The sequence below is a fragment of the Neovison vison genome, chromosome 9, assembly GCF_020171115.1.
Source record: "Neovison vison isolate M4711 chromosome 9, ASM_NN_V1, whole genome shotgun sequence".
NCBI lineage: Eukaryota > Metazoa > Chordata > Mammalia > Carnivora > Mustelidae > Neogale > Neogale vison.
Window position 1 is genome coordinate 7,704,437 of NC_058099.1, and position 15,500 is coordinate 7,719,936.

Here is a 15,500-nt window from a genome sequence, read left to right on the forward strand (position 1 = left end):
TGTGGGGCCTGAACTCATGACCCTGAGATCAAGAGGCAGATAGTCTACCCACTGAGCCAGCCTGGCACCCCCTAAATTCTAACCCATCTCCCTAACTTAAAACCTTCAGTGGTGTTCTACTGCTCCTGGAATAAAGATAAAAGTCCTTCACAAGGATAAGAAAGCCCCAAGCACCCCTCCAACTTCTCTCTGCATGCTCCCTCACCCCACCAGCCCCTAGCACATTGAACTTCTCTATCTCATGCTCTTGCTGAGCTGGGACATTCACCTACTTGACTGACTCTCCCCTGGGCCCCACTAACACCATCCTTTTCCTGGCTAACTCCTCTTGTCCTCCAGGTCTCCCTCAGTCTCCTTCCTTCCCCAGGCCTTGTTGGAGGCTCCCCCATGTGCTCCAATATCATCTCATGATTGTGGGCCTCTCACGGCACTCACCACGATGCGCTACCACTGCCTGTCTGAATCCCACTAGAATAGATCTACTTCTACACCAGTGGATCTGCTGCCCTTACCACAGCTGCTGGCACAGAGGAGACTGGATAAATACTGGTTTGAATGAATGAAAACAATTGGTCCCAGAACCCTCTAAGGCATGCTAAAATGGAAACAAGCTGTGATTTATGGTTGGGGTTTCTCTGACAACTCAGAAATCCTCCAAACAAGCACTGACTGCCGGTGAGTCTGATTCAAATCTGTATCTTCACAGCTAGGCTCCAGGAATTTTTTAAAAATTTGTTTGTTTTTCTCTACTTTTCTCCATCTCTCTCTAATTTTGTTGTTGTTGCGGTTTCCAAGAATGAAATAGGTTTTCCTAGTGTGATAAATACTTAATATCTCATCCACTTCCTGCAAGGTCAGCTTTTAGGCCAAACAATTAGCAGAGATTTAAAGTGAAACATCATGGGGCATCTGGCTGGCTTGGCTGGTACAGCATGAGACACTTTTTTTTTTTTTTAAACGGCATGAGACTCTTGATCTTCGGATTGTTAGTTTGAGCCCCAAACTGGATGTAGAGTTTACTTAAAAATAAATACATAAATAATAAATAAATAAGTAAAATGAAATATCAGTGGCATATGAGAAACAGGGAAAAAAAGGAAGTCTGTCCTCCAAGAGCTTGCAGTTTGAGCCACCAGTAGTTACTCCTGCTTCAGAGCCCCAGAGACACAGATTAAGACCAGATCAGTGTATATCAGAAGCAAATTACTTTGTTTTAAGCAATGCAAACTCTCCTAAGGGGCATTAGAATGGACAACAGCTAGCTGTCGTCTAGTGGTGATTAGATCCTGTGTCTATCCAAAGCACAGTGATTCATCTCCTTGACTCTTCTAATAACTTATTCACTAAACTTTAGCAGTAAACTAATCTCTGTAATTACATCTGTAAGAGGGTAATAACCCCTTATAGTGATTCCTTATTTTCTTCCAAGTAATTTTTTTGTATATTATCTAATGTGAGCCTTGGGTTAAAGCCTCCGCCTTCAGCTCAGGTCATGATCCCAGGGTCCTGGGATGGAGCCCCACATCAGGCTCTCTGCTCAGCAGGCAGCCTGCTTCCTCCTCTCTCTGCCTGCCTCTCTGCCTACTTGTAATCTCTGTCCGTCAAATAAATAAATAAAATCTTTAAAAAAAAAAAAAATGTGAGCCTTGAAAGAATTGGGTGATGCTGAGATCAGCATTCCTAATTTAAAAGGTTTAATAAGATGTCCAGGTCACCTAACCACTAAACCTGAGAACTGGAACAGTCAAGGGGATGTTCGGACTTCTGGTCCAGAATTTTGTCCACTTACCCAATACTGCTTCTCATGGATTTTAAATAAATAAATAAATAAGGAAGCGGTAAGTAAAACTCTCACTTGCTGAAATTCACATGAAGTCACCTTGCCCTAACTTTATTTAGTGGTAGGAACAGCCCTGCCCAGTAGCAACTAACTGGTTGAAGTAATCAGAGATCAAGCTAGGGTTTCTCAAAGCATTTCTCATATACATGAGTCATGGGACCAGGGTTCAACTTTTATGGTTGTTGAATTGCTGGTGATGACTATAAAATTTGACCTCCCTACTCCACTAAAAAAAAGATACTCCATTAGCTATGAAACACCTATTTGTCTCAGAAGTGCTGCATGCCAAAAAAGCCAGAGGGAAATGCATTCAGTGCACAATCAGCCCTTTTTGGATCCCATGGCAGATACATGCACTCTTTTTTTTTTTTAAAGATTTTATTTATTTATTTGACAGGCAGAGATTACAAGTAGGCTGAGAGGCAGGCAGAGAGAGAGAAGGAGGAAGCAGGCTCCCTGCTGAGCAGAGAGCCCAATGCAGGGCTCGATCCCAGGACCCTGGGATCATGACCTGAGCCGAAGGCAGAGGCTTTAACCCACTGAGCCACCCAGGCGCCCCAGATACATGCTCTCTTTTTTTTTTTTTTTTTTTAAAGATTTTATTTATTTATTCAACAGAGAGAGATTACAAGTAGGCAGAGAGAGAGAGGAGGAAGCAGGCTCCCCGCCGAGCAGAAAGCCCGATATGGGACTCGATCCCAGGACCCTGAGATCATGACCTGAGCCAAAGGCAGCAGCCTAACCCACTGAGCCACCCAGGCGCCCCGATACATGCTCTCTTATATCTGATGGGTAACACATGTTACCTGAGTCCCAAACCACCTCTTGTGGGAATTTTGCCCCAATTTAAACTACTAAAAAAGAGAGGGGGAGCACACTTGGATGGCTCAGTCAGTTAAGTCTCTGACTCTTGATTTCAGCTCAGGTCATGATCTCAGGGTGGTGAGATCTAGAAGCCCCATACAGGGCCCCATGCTGGGCATGGAGCTTGCTTAAAGTTCTCTCTCTCCCTCTCTGTCTTCCCCACCTCGAGTGCTCTAAAATAAACAAACAAATTTTTAAAACGGCAAGCCAAAGCTGTACTCAGATGAAAATTCATATCTTTTGATACTTTGTGAGGAAAAAAATTAACCAATCATTTGATTCAAGAAATTAGGATAAGAACACACATGCACATAAAATAGAAGGAAAAACTTAAAAAAAAAAAAAAAAAGACAAAGGGGGTATCTGTGTGGCTCAGTTGGTTAAGCAGCTGCCTTCAGCTCAGGTCATGCATAATCCTAGGGTCCAGAGATCAGGCCCTACGTCAGGCTCCCTGCTCAGTGAGGAGTCTGCTTCTCCCTCTCTTTCTGCCCCTACCCTGCTCATTCTCTCTCTTTCTCTCTCAAATAAATCTTTTTTAAAGATTTTATTTATTTATTTATTTATTTGACAGAGAGAGAGAGATCATAAGTAGACAGAGAGTCAGGCAGAGAGAGAGGGGGAAGCAGGCTCCCCACCGAGCAGAAAGCCAATTCGGGGCTTGATCCCAAGACCCTAAAACCATGACCTGAGCCAAAGGTAGAGGCTTAACCCACTAAGCCACCCAGATGCCCCTCAAATAAAGTCTTTAAATAAATAAATTACAAAAATAAAAATAAAAAAGACAATTAAGGGGCACCTGGGTGGCATAGTCATTAAGTATCTGACTCTTGGTTTCAGCTCAGGTCATGATCTCAGGATCCTAGGATTGAGCACAGAGTGGGGCTCTATGCTCAGTGGGGAATCTGATAACTTTTCCCTCTCCCTTTCCCTCTGCCTCTCCCCTGTGTGTGTGTGCTTGCACATGCTCTCTCTCTCTCTCCTTTCTAAAATAAATTTTAAAAAATAAATAAAAGTTAAAAAGAATTAAAATAGATAAGTCTATAGCACATATTTCCATGAAAATAATAGCACAAACAGGGTAAAATGAGAAAGAGGATCATAACAACTAATACAAAAGATATTTTCTAAATTAACAAACTTAATTCAAGGTTAATAAATTTAAAATGTTTAAGTGGAAAGGCCTGTTTTATAGGAAAATACAAAATGGCCAAAATTAACTAAAGAAGTAGACAATCTGGATAATCAAATTAATCAAATATTTATCCTCTCTCCTCAAAAAGCAACAAATTCAAATACTTTTGTGGATAAATCACTTCTGATTTATCCCTTCCCTTAAGGAAGGGAATTCTTATGTTATTTCCTCTATTCTGAAATATACAGAAAGATGGGAAACCTCCCATTTCATTTAATGAGAAAGAAATTCGGATACAAGAGATCTGAAAAAGATTTAAAAGAGAGAAAAAATATACACATGTAAAATATGGTATTCAGTTGTTCATTTCAAGTATGTATTGAGTGCCTACTATGTACCAGTACTCTTCTCGGTGCTAGGGACACTGCAGTGAACAAAATAGTCTGTGCTCTCGTACAGCTTACATTTGGCTGGTGAAAGCAGTAATGACAAGTGAGTAAGAAATGTCAGAGAGTGACAGTTCAGCATAGTAAGGAGGGGATAGGAAATTCTGGAGGGAAGTTTCTATTTTATATAAAGTAGTCAAAGATCTCACTAGTAAGGTGGCATTTGGCCAGAACTTAAAGGAATTAACGAAATAAGCCTATTTCAGACATAGGGAACAACAAACACTAAGCCCTGAGATGGGAATATAATTGAAATGATCAAAGTACAGCCAGAGGGCTCCAATATTAATAAATATAGATGCAAAAACAGTAGGTAGAATTTAACAATACAGGAAAAGGATAATACATGACAACAAAGTAAAGTTGTTCCAGAAAAGCAATGATATCCAATATTATAATTAATTAGATTACATTAATAGATTAGATAAGAAAAACTATATGATCATTTCAAAAGAAACTGAAAAAGCAGTTAATACTGATTTAAAAAACAAACTCTTGGTAAGGTGAAATTAAACAGAAGTCGTTCGAGTATCACTTACCCAGGGAAGCTTTCTCTAAGCTTCCCTGACTTAAGCCAGCCCTCCCTGTGTTCATAGCGTCCTGTACCATTTCTTTGCGATTCTTACCACAATTTTGCTATTTTTTGTACTATCTGTCACACAACTAAGTTAGAATCTTTTTTAAAAAAAGTGAGGAGTTTAGGGGCGCCTGGCTGGCTCAGTCAGTAGAGCATGTGACTCTTGGAGTGATGAGTTGAAGCCCCATGTTGGGCATGAAGCCTACTAAAAATAAAATACAGGGACGCCTGGGTGGCGCAGTTGGTTGAACGACTGCCTCCGGCTCAGGGCGTGATCCTGGAGTCCCGGGATCGAGTCCCACATCAGGCTCCCAGCTCCATGGGGAGTCTGCTTGGCTCTCTGACCTTCTCCTCGCTCATTCTCTCTCTCACTGTCTCTCTCTCTCAAATAAATAAAATAAAATCTTTAAAAAAAATAAATAAATAAAAATAAAATATAACATAATATAATATCAATAAATAATGGGCAAGTAAATAAATAAATAAGGAGGTTTTCAAATTATGTATGTATGTATTTATATTAGAGAAATAGGAGGGGCAGAGGGAAAGAGAATCTTTTTTTTTTTTTTTTTTAAAGATTTTTTATTTATTTGTCAGAGAGGGAGAGCAAGCACAGGCAGACAGAATGGCAGGCAGAGGCAGAGGGAGAAGCAGGCTCCCTGCTGAGCAAGGAGCCCGATGTGGGACTCGATCCCAGGACGCTGGGATCATGACCTGAGCCGAAGGCAGCTGCTTAACCAACTGAGCCACCCAGGCGTCCCGGGAAAGAGAATCTTAAGCAGATTCCATGCTAAGGGTAGAGCCCGATGCAGGGCTGGATCCCAGAACCCTGAGATCACCACTTCAGCTGACCAAGAGTTGGACATTTAACTGACTGTACCACCCAAGCACCCAGTTAAGCACACCAAGAGGTTTTTTGGTTTTGGTTTTTTTTTTTTTTTTTAATATTTTATGTATGTATGTATATATTTATTTATCTAAGAGAGACAGCACACCTGTGTATACAGGTCATGGGAGGGGCAGGGGCAGGTGGAGAGGGAAAGACTCTCAAACAGACTGTGTGCTGAGCTGGGAGCCTCACTCAAGGCTCAATCCCAGAACCCTGAGATCATGACCTAAGTGGAAATCAAGAGTCAGGTACTCAAATGACTAAGCCACCCAGGTGCCCCTAAAGAAGGATTTTTCAAAATATGATACTTTTTTTTTTTATTAAAGATTTTATTTATTTATTTGACAGAGAGAGATCACAAGTAGACAGAGAGGCAGGCAGAGAGAGAGAGGGAAGCAGGCTCTCTGCCGAGCAGAGAGCCCGATGTGGGACTCGATCCCAGGACCCTGAGATCATGACCTGAGCTGAAGGCAGCAGCTTAACCCACTGAGCCACCCAGGCACCCTCAAAATATGATACTTTTAAATAATAAACTGGGAATAAATACATAATGGGACCACTCAGCAACTATAACTTCGAAATCAGGGGGAGTGGAAGGGGGAGAAGCAGGCTTCCTGCTGAGCAGGGAGCCTGATGCAGGGCTCAATCCCAGGACCCTGGGATTATGACCTGAGCCAAAGGCAGACGCTTAATGACCGAGCCACCCAGGTGCCCCAACTTCTAGATTTTAAATGAGTTGTCTAGGACAGAATCACTACCACTAAAAGAAAAAGTTGTGCTTTTTTTTTTTTTTAAGACATTGTTTATTTGAGAGGGAGAGAGCACGAGGAGGGTAGTGGCAGAGGGAAAGGGAGAAACAGTCTCCCTGCTGAGTGGGAAGCCTGACGCAGGCCAGTCCCAGGGCCAATCCCAGGACCTGAGATCATGACTTGGGCTGACCAACGCTAAACTGACTGAGCCACGCAGGTGCCCTAAGAAAAAGTTGTTTTTAATCAAAAGTATACAGAAAAAAAGATAAAAGGCAGAAGATTAATGAAATAGATAAACTGGTTAGATTTAAGTACACACTTATCATTAATTGAAGCTTTCCACTTTTACAGTGGAGTAAAAATAATAACTTCAGGGGCGCCTGGGTGGCTCAGTGGGTTAAGCCACTGCCTTCAGCTCGGGTCATGATCTCAGGGTCCTGGGATCGAGTCCCGCATCGGGCTCTCTGCTCGGCAGGGAGCCTGCTTCCTCCTCTCTCTCTCTGCCTGCCTCTCTGCCTACTTGTAATCTTTCTCTGTCAAATAAATAAAATCTTTAAAAAATAATAATAATAATAATAATAACTTCAAATGAAAATAATACATAGATTAGAAATGGAATTTTAACAACCTAATTTAAAAATAAAAATAGGCAAAGGAGGGTGCCTGGGTGGCTCAGTTGGTTGGGTGTCTGCCTTCGACTCAAGTCATGATCCCAGGGTCCTAGGATCAAGCCCCATATCAGTTTCTGTTTAGCGGGGAGTCTGCATCTCCTTCTCCCTCTGCTCCTCCCCCTGCTCCTTCTCTCTCTCACTTACTCTCTCTCAAATAAATAAATAAAATCTTTAAAAAAAAAGGGGGGGGCAAAGGAGGGACACCTGGGTGGCTCAGCCAGTTAAGCGTCCAACTCTTGATTTTGGCTCAGGTCATGATATCAGGATTGTGAGATCAAGTCTTGCATGGGGCTCCACACTGGGTATGGAGCCTGCTTAAGATTTTCTCTCTCCCTCTCCTTCTGCCCCCCCCCAAAATAAAAATGCTAAGTGAATGAATGAATGAATAAAAATGGGCAAAAGGCATGTGTAGACATTTTTTCAAAGAAGATATACAAATGGCCCAAGAAGCACATGAAAAAAAATGCTTATCACTAGCCATCAGGGAATTGCAAATCAAAACCACAATGGAATACCACTTCATACCCAATAGGATGGCTATAAGAAAAAAGATGGATAATAACAAGTATTGGCAAGGATGTTATGAAATTGGAATCCTTATGCGCTGCTGTGGGAACCTGCTGCAGCCACTCTGGGAAAGGAAATGGTAACTCTTTCCTCAAACAGTTAAACATAGTTACCATATGACCCAGTAATTTTATTCCTAGGTATCTACCCAAGTGAATTGAAAAGACCTGTTTAAAAAAATTAAAATAAGAAAAAAATAAATGTAACATAAGTCTTCTTTTTTTTTTTTTTTAAAGATTTTATTTATTTATTTGAGAGAGAGTGTGAGAGAGAGCATGAGCGAGGAGAAGGTCAGAGAGCGAAGCAGACTCCCCATGGAGCTGGGAGCCTGATGTGGGACTCGATCCCGGGACTCCAGGATCACGCCCTGAGCCGAAGGCAGTCGTCCAACCAACTGCGCCACCCAGGCGTCCCTAACATAAGTCTTCTATTCCATGAATATGGTATATCACTTCATTTATTTAAGCCTTCTTTGATTTCTTTCATCAGTGTTTTATACCTTTCAACATATAGATCTAGAACATATTCCATTAGATTTATACTAAATATCTCATTTTTTTCATTCTATTGTCAATAATACTATTTTTTTGTCAATAATACTATTTAAAATTTCAATTTCTATATAGATTTTTTTTTTAGGATTATTTATTTATTTATTTGTCAGAGAGAGTGAGAGAGTGCACAAGCAGGCAGAGGTGGAGAGAGAAGCAGGCTCCCTGCCAAACAAGGAGCCCAATGCAGGACTTGATCCTAGGACCCTGGAATCACAACATGAGCCAAAGGCAGTGGCTTAACCGAATGAGCCACCCAGGAGTCCCTCTATATAGATTTTTGTAAACTGACTTTGTATTTTGCAACTTTGCTAAACTACATATAATTCTCTTTTAGCATTGCTCCCTTATTTGTGAAGTGAAAAATTATGATTTCCACATTGTAATATACCTAAGAAACTAAAAGATTGAAAGTAAATTTGTTAAAATATCAATTCTTCCCAAACTGATCTATAGATTTGACACAATTCCAACCAAAATCCCAGAAAGATTTTTTTAAATAGAAATAGATATGCTGATGATGCTATAATTTATATGGAAAAGCAAATGAACCAAAAGAACCAAAACGATTATGAAAAAGAAGAACAAAGTTGGAGAACTCACAATACCTGGTTTCCAGTGTTACTTTAAAGCTACAGTAATTGGCAGAGTGGATTTTGGTGAAAGCATACATACAGATCTGTGAAACAGAACACTGAGTCCAGAAATGGATGCACCCATATATGACCAACTGATTTTCAACAAAGAACAAAGACAATTCAATGGAAAAGGGATAGTCTTTTCAATAAATGGAGCTAGAACAACTAGACACCCACATACAAAAAAAATTCACACACACACAAATGAACCTCCTGACAAAATACACAAAAATTAACTCAAAATGGATCAAAGATTAAGTATAAGGCCTAAAACGATAATACTTCTGGAAGAAAACACAGAAAATTTATAAAACAAAAAATCTTTCTGAATTTAGGCTGGGCAAGGATTTCTTAGGCTACCAAAAACATAATCTATAAAAGAAGAAATTGATAAACTAAAACTTCTCTGAAAAATACTGTTCATAGAATGAAGAGACGAGACACAACTGTGAGAAAGGATTTGTAAGTCATATAACTGATAAAGAACTTGCACCCAGAATATATAAGACCTGGGGCACCTGGGTGGCTCAGTGGGTTAGAGCCTCTGCCTTCGGCTCCGGTCATGATCCCAGGATCCTGGGATGGAGCCCCACATCAGGCTCTCTGCTCAGCGAGTAGCCTGTTTCCCCCTCTCTCTCTGCCTGCCTCTCTGCCTACTTGTGATCTCTGTCTGTCAAATAAATAAATAAAATCTTTAAAAAAAAAAAAAAAAGAATGAATGAAGACTGCTTCTGTCTAGGTGTCCTCTCAATTTCTGACACATCCTATGAATCATGGCCCCATCTGAAAAAGTTAAGTACTTGATGTGAAAATCGAAACTGCATTCTTTTCCAGAGGAATGTGATTCCTACAAACAAACATGAGGAGAAATTGCTAGCAGCTAGGAAACAACGAGAAAGACAAATAGTACATTCTGAACTCCTCGCATCGTTGTAATATACTGACAAAACTTCTGGGAACAGAAAGACTCTGGATTACAACATGGATTTACAAATTGAAATGTCATCTATTAACATAAATAAGATATAAAATGCCCAGAAAATGAAATCCTCCTTTCCCTTATAATCTCTTTGTAGAGACCAGAAAACAAATACATTTTATAGAAATAAAGAAAAAAGGGGAAAGATAAAGGGTAGAACTGGAAACAGAAATTGGGTCAGAATGCAACTTGTCCATCGGTTCTTCAGGCCGATTCTCCCATTTCCCAGTTCATTTGCACCTCTGTCAAGAAATTTTTTTAGGGGCGCCCTGGGTGGCTCAATCAATAAATATCCGCCTTTGACTCAGGTCATGATTCCAGGGTCCTGGGATCAAGCCCCACATCAGGCTCCCTACTCAATGGGAAGCCTGTTTCTCCCTTTCCCACCCCACCCCCCACTTGTGTTCCCTCTCTTACTGTGTCTCTCTCTCTGTCAAATAAATAAATAAATTCTTAAAAAAAAAAAAAGAAAGAAAGAAAAATATTTTAAAAGAATGTATTTATTTATTTGAGAGAGAGAGCACAAGAAGGGAGGGAGGAGGAGCAGAGGGAGAGGGAGATGCAGGCTCCCCACTGAGCAGGGACACCCAATGCTGCAGATGGCCGGGCTCAATCCCAGGACCCTAGGATCATCTGAGCCAAAGGCAGACACTTAACCGACTGAGCCACCCATGTGCCCGTTTCAGAAAATTTATCTGAAACTCCTTTCTCCCCCCAAACTCTGGCCCCACAGGACAGAACTAGTCTATCTTGTGCTCAAAATCCTCTAACACTTACTAACCCTTTTCGTGGATCTTTTCATGATGATAATATTTACTGAATTTACTGTATGCTAAGAACTGTGCTAAGTGATACGCTATCTCTTATAACCCTCATAGAACCCCGCAAGGTAGGTGCTATCATTACTCATATCATAGTTAAGAAACTGAGGCACAAAAAGATTCCCTTATTTGCCAAAGTCACGTGGCCAGTACGTGGTGAATCAGAATTTTATCCCAGGTAGTCTAATTTCAAGAGCCCATTCTCTGAATTGCTATATGTAAAGATTAAGTCACTCATTCAACAACTACTGAGTCCCAAGCACTAATTCACATACTAAGGATAGACAAAAGGATAAGACAAGGTTCTGCTCTCCCCTGAAGGAACTTCTGGTCTAGCTGGGCAAGACTAACAACAAAAAGACGTACAATACACTGAGTTTATCCAGTGTGGGGAAGCGGTGGAGGGGCGGGGGACAGGGAAAACTTGGGAGTAATAGAGAAAGCTCCCCAGGATTGTCTGCGTCTATCACAACAGCATGAGTGTCCCACATCTTAGTCTCCCATAGTTCCTAGCATGTTGTGGACAAACATTGCTGGATGAATAGCTTAAAGGTGGCCTACCTCCTCGAATTCTGTTGTGTCCGTACCTACTGCCACTCTAAAAGTCTGCTCAGAAAGATGTGACAAGTAGCCAAAAACTAATTTATCTTCCTTTCCATTGTATGCTTCATTCATTGACATTCAGTAAGTATTTACTGATGGCTGACAGAATCAGACACTGTTTTTAGCAAGGAGTACAGTGGTGAACATACCACATAAAGACCTTGTTCTCATTCAAGTGGATGAATCCATCAAAGAAATAACAAAAAAAAGGAAAGAAAGAATGACAAAAAACAAACAGAAACAAAAACAAAGAAAAAACAACTACAAAAGCAAAACAAACCTGAACAAGATCATTTCAGTTAATTTGAAGTGCTACAAGAAAATAAAATGAGGAAATACAATCAACAGTGACTATCAGGTGTTGATTTAGGTTGGGAAGACCAGGCTGCAGACGGGGCATTTAAACTGGTGCGTGTTGGTTAAAAAATTCTTTATTTTACTTTTATTTTTAGAGACACAAAGGAATAACTAGAAATCCTGTCCAGAATTAGGAGCCAAAATTAACCTGTGTCACTGACAAGGAATTGCAATAATATTTTATTCAAAAATTTATATATAACTCAAACGTTATCAGAACAGATGCTGTTTACACATTCACCAATTTTATGTAAAACTGATTCGCTTTCCATAAGCAGTGGTCTTGCTTTATTTCAGAAAATAAATTTTAACTGTTTTGCATTTTTTTTTTAAACCCTTATGACGGCTTCTAAAAAGGCAGGGGAGGGGGGGCATTAAAGAGCTACCGCATCAACAGGGGTGCTGGCAAAAGGATACAAAAACTTATTTCTATAACACTTAAGGTTTTCATTTTAAAAGCACAATATTCAAATATAACATCTGAAAGAATGTAACATGTAACACAACATTCCATATTTCGAAACCCTTTAAAAAGACTACTGGAAGGAAATGGTGTATATAGAATAATGAAGTTATTTTTTTACTAATGTTGCAAGAAAATGGACATCAGGTTTTAAAAAATTAATTAACACTGATTTTGGCAAGTCATTTAACTGCTACGAGCCTCCATTTCTTTCCCACAGGTAAAATGACATTAGAGGATCCCTCATGGGTCCTTCCAGCCCTAAACGCCCTGATTCTAAGAAAATAGAAGGTAAATGATTCAGAAACTTTACTGCATGAGGAAGGCAGGTGTTATGGTGGGCACTTTTTAAAACTTGCTTGTTTGGGCTTCATTTTTATGACAATGCTCATCTGATGCAATAGTTCAGGAAACGTTGTACAAGTGGGAATATTTCCTATATGTGAACAGAAAACCTGGTAAAGGAAAACAGTTGTGATGCTCAAAAGGAAAGCTACACAGCTAAAAACGTTTGATGAAAGAGCGCTATAATAATAGAATCACCAAAAAGGAAACGGTCATTTCCACCACTTTTATTCGATTTCCTTTCTTATCCTCTCCTGCAGAGAGAAGCCCAGTTTTAATTTTTTCCAAAATCCGAAAGAGGCAGCAAAAGCCAAAGAAATCCTTGCACTTTTTTTTAAATAAAAGAAATCGACAAAATATTTAAGAGGCACTAGGTGTCCACACCTATCATCAATCTTTCTTAGCACCGAGGACGCCGTTTCCAAATATTATCACCAGCAGCCCTCACTCCACTGCAGCTGACACTCATCACCATCCATTTTTTTTTAAAAATCCATTTACGCTGAGCCTTTCATCCAAACGCATCAACAACCATTTCCTCCCTGCAGCCGTGGTTTGGACTGCCCGGAACGTCCAGCCAAGCCGGGGCTGAGTCCTGCCAACAGGGAGACTGCAGACTGCGATGCTGGGCAGGGCAGGGCCGCTCCTGCCGCCGCACGCTAAAGCTTTCCTCCTCCTCCCGAGTGATTTAAGAGGGTTCGGGACCCAGATAAGACCCCGCCCTTGCAGCCACGACCCCGGAACGGGAGGAGGAGAGAGGCGGCCTCGGCTCAGCAGAGCCAAGCCTTTGGAAAAACAGGCTGCTCCTCCCCAGCGGCCAGCAGCGGCCCGGGCTGGGCGAGCGGCGCGTCGCGGCCGGTGCGCGCCGAGCGGCTCCCAGGTGGGTCTCCGCAGCCGGGGACCGCGGCTCGGGCTCCCGGAGGGGGTGGGGGTGGCGGCGCGGGCCGCGATCTCGCTCGTCACGATTCACCAAGCAGAGTGGGAAAGAGGGAGGGACTGGAGGCAGAAAACGGAACGGAATCAGGGAGCTCGGGGAATAAAGAAGGCAAGGAAGGGGAGAGGGGAAGGGGGAGAAGGTGATGGGAATGAAGAATGGGGGTGCACGGGAGGGTGATGAGTGCAGAAGGGGAGGGTAATGGGCTGCGGGGGATAAAGGCGAGGTGGAAGGGAGGGATGGGGTGCTGGGGTTCGTGAAGGGGGAGGAAGAAGGAATGGCGTGAAGGGGGATGGGGTGAGGGGGAGGGAAATGGAGGTGAGGAGGGAGCGATGGGGTGGTAAGGAGGGAAGAGCGGGATGGGGATGCAGGGGAGAGATGGGTGAAGGAAGATGGGGTGAAGAGGGACGGGGTGGGATGCAGGGGGAGGAATGCGGGACGGGGAGAGCGGGGGAAGCAGGGAAGCGGGCGCCGGCCGCAGGAGGCCGGGAGGGACTTCCCTGCGAAGAGGGCGGCGCCGGAATAACGGGACCCTCCCAGCCCCGAGCCCCCGGCCGGGCGGGGCGAGCAGCCCGCGCGGAGGCCGGGGCGCCGCGGGCAGGTACGGCGCCCCTCTCCTGCCGGGCAGCCCGCGCCCGCGGGGGGACCCAGACTCCACTTACTCTCTCCGACCACGGCTTTGAGGCCAATGGGAGCCATCGCGCTGCGCGAGTCTCCGGGATCCCAGTCTCCTCAGGCGACGCCCGCGGACAGGACTACCTCCCCGGGTCGGCGCGCTCTGCCCGCCGCAGCCCTCCGCTCCGCAGCCGCGCTCGGGCTCGACTGACGCGCGGACTCGCCGCGGAGGCGCGGCGCGAGCCAGAGCGAGGCTGCCGACCTGCCGGCGCGCGCGCGCGGGCGGGGCTGGCCAGGGGCGGGGCCTTGTGCCAGCCGTCAGCGTCACCCGCCCTACTTCGCCAATCGCACTGCGGCCCGGGAGCTCGGCCCCGCCCTCCGAGATGCGGCTGGACGCGAGGCGGTCCCTGGCTGGCGCGAAAGCCGCGCCCTCCCCCTCACCTCACGCGCCGCGCGCACCCTGCCAGTCGCGCGCTCCGGGGGCGCAGGGTCCTAAAGCCCCCTCCGCCCGCCTCTGCACCTGGCCACAGGCTAGTGACAAGCTCCCTCTTCCTGAAACCACGTTATGTCCTGTCTTTCCCGTTTCTGGGAATCCTCCATTTTTCGCCTGCCCGCACAAGGAACTCAGAGACTCCTCACCACAAAACAACTGGAGGTTTATCGACATCATCTCTGCCTGGGTACCTGTATCCACATACACACCGTTCACTGAGCTCTTACGGGCCAGGCTCCACGCTAAGCGCTTTACTGCATCATCTCATTAAATCCTCACAGTAATTAAGAATTGTTTTTAATCTCCATTTTCAGATGGAAAAAAAATACCCGAGGCTCAGACAATTGAGCACTAGAGTTCCTCTCAGACTGTGTAACATTCATTAGCAAATATTGAGTGGTCTCCCACTACTCTATGCAAGCTACGATTCTGGGCATTGGAGCTACAACCCTGTACTAGGCAGACTCGATCGGAGAATCTGGGCACTCAAAAGGCTAGAAATTTCCAAGACCCAACTCTGATAGGAATATGCTGTAGGACAACTCAGGTCTCAGCATCTCCTTACAGGAGTCCACATTACCAAAGTGGTCCCAAGTCAGTTCTTGATGGACTTTTTATTTTTTTAACATTTTATTTATTTATTGGACAGAAGGAGAGAAAGAGAGAACACAAGCAGAGGGTGTGACAGGCAGAGGGAGAGGGAGGCAGGATCCCATGCCTTGGGATCATGACCTGAGCTGAAGGCAGCTGCTTAACCCACTGAGCCACCCAGGGGGTACCCCTTTGATGGACTTTCTTTATTGATGGGGGAGGTTCCTTTTGAAATATGGCACAGGACTCACCTCTGGCTTCAAAGAAAAGCAAATAAGTGGAGCCCATTAAAAAATCAGAAAAGATAGGAGAGCTAGAAGTCATAAAATCAGTGAATACTCATTAAATTTTTAGAATAACTCTGTGAGCTAAGTC

At 43.6% G+C, this 15,500-nt stretch overlaps 1 protein-coding gene across 2 annotated transcripts in view; it reads right to left on the bottom strand.

The window, feature by feature from the left end:
• The window catches only part of STXBP1 (syntaxin binding protein 1), a 70,995-nt gene extending 56,764 nt beyond the window's left edge, over positions 1-14,231 (bottom strand). The window contains exon 1 of one of the 2 annotated variants that reach the window (XM_044264848.1): positions 14,089-14,230. In XM_044264848.1, coding sequence (XP_044120783.1) covers positions 14,089-14,125 — 37 coding nt within the window. In that variant the 5' untranslated portion in view covers positions 14,126-14,230. Of the gene's footprint in view, positions 1-14,088 lie in introns of both variants that reach the window. The other variant, XM_044264847.1, reaches the window with a different exon arrangement.
• Positions 14,232-15,500: the final 1,269 nt, after the last annotated feature.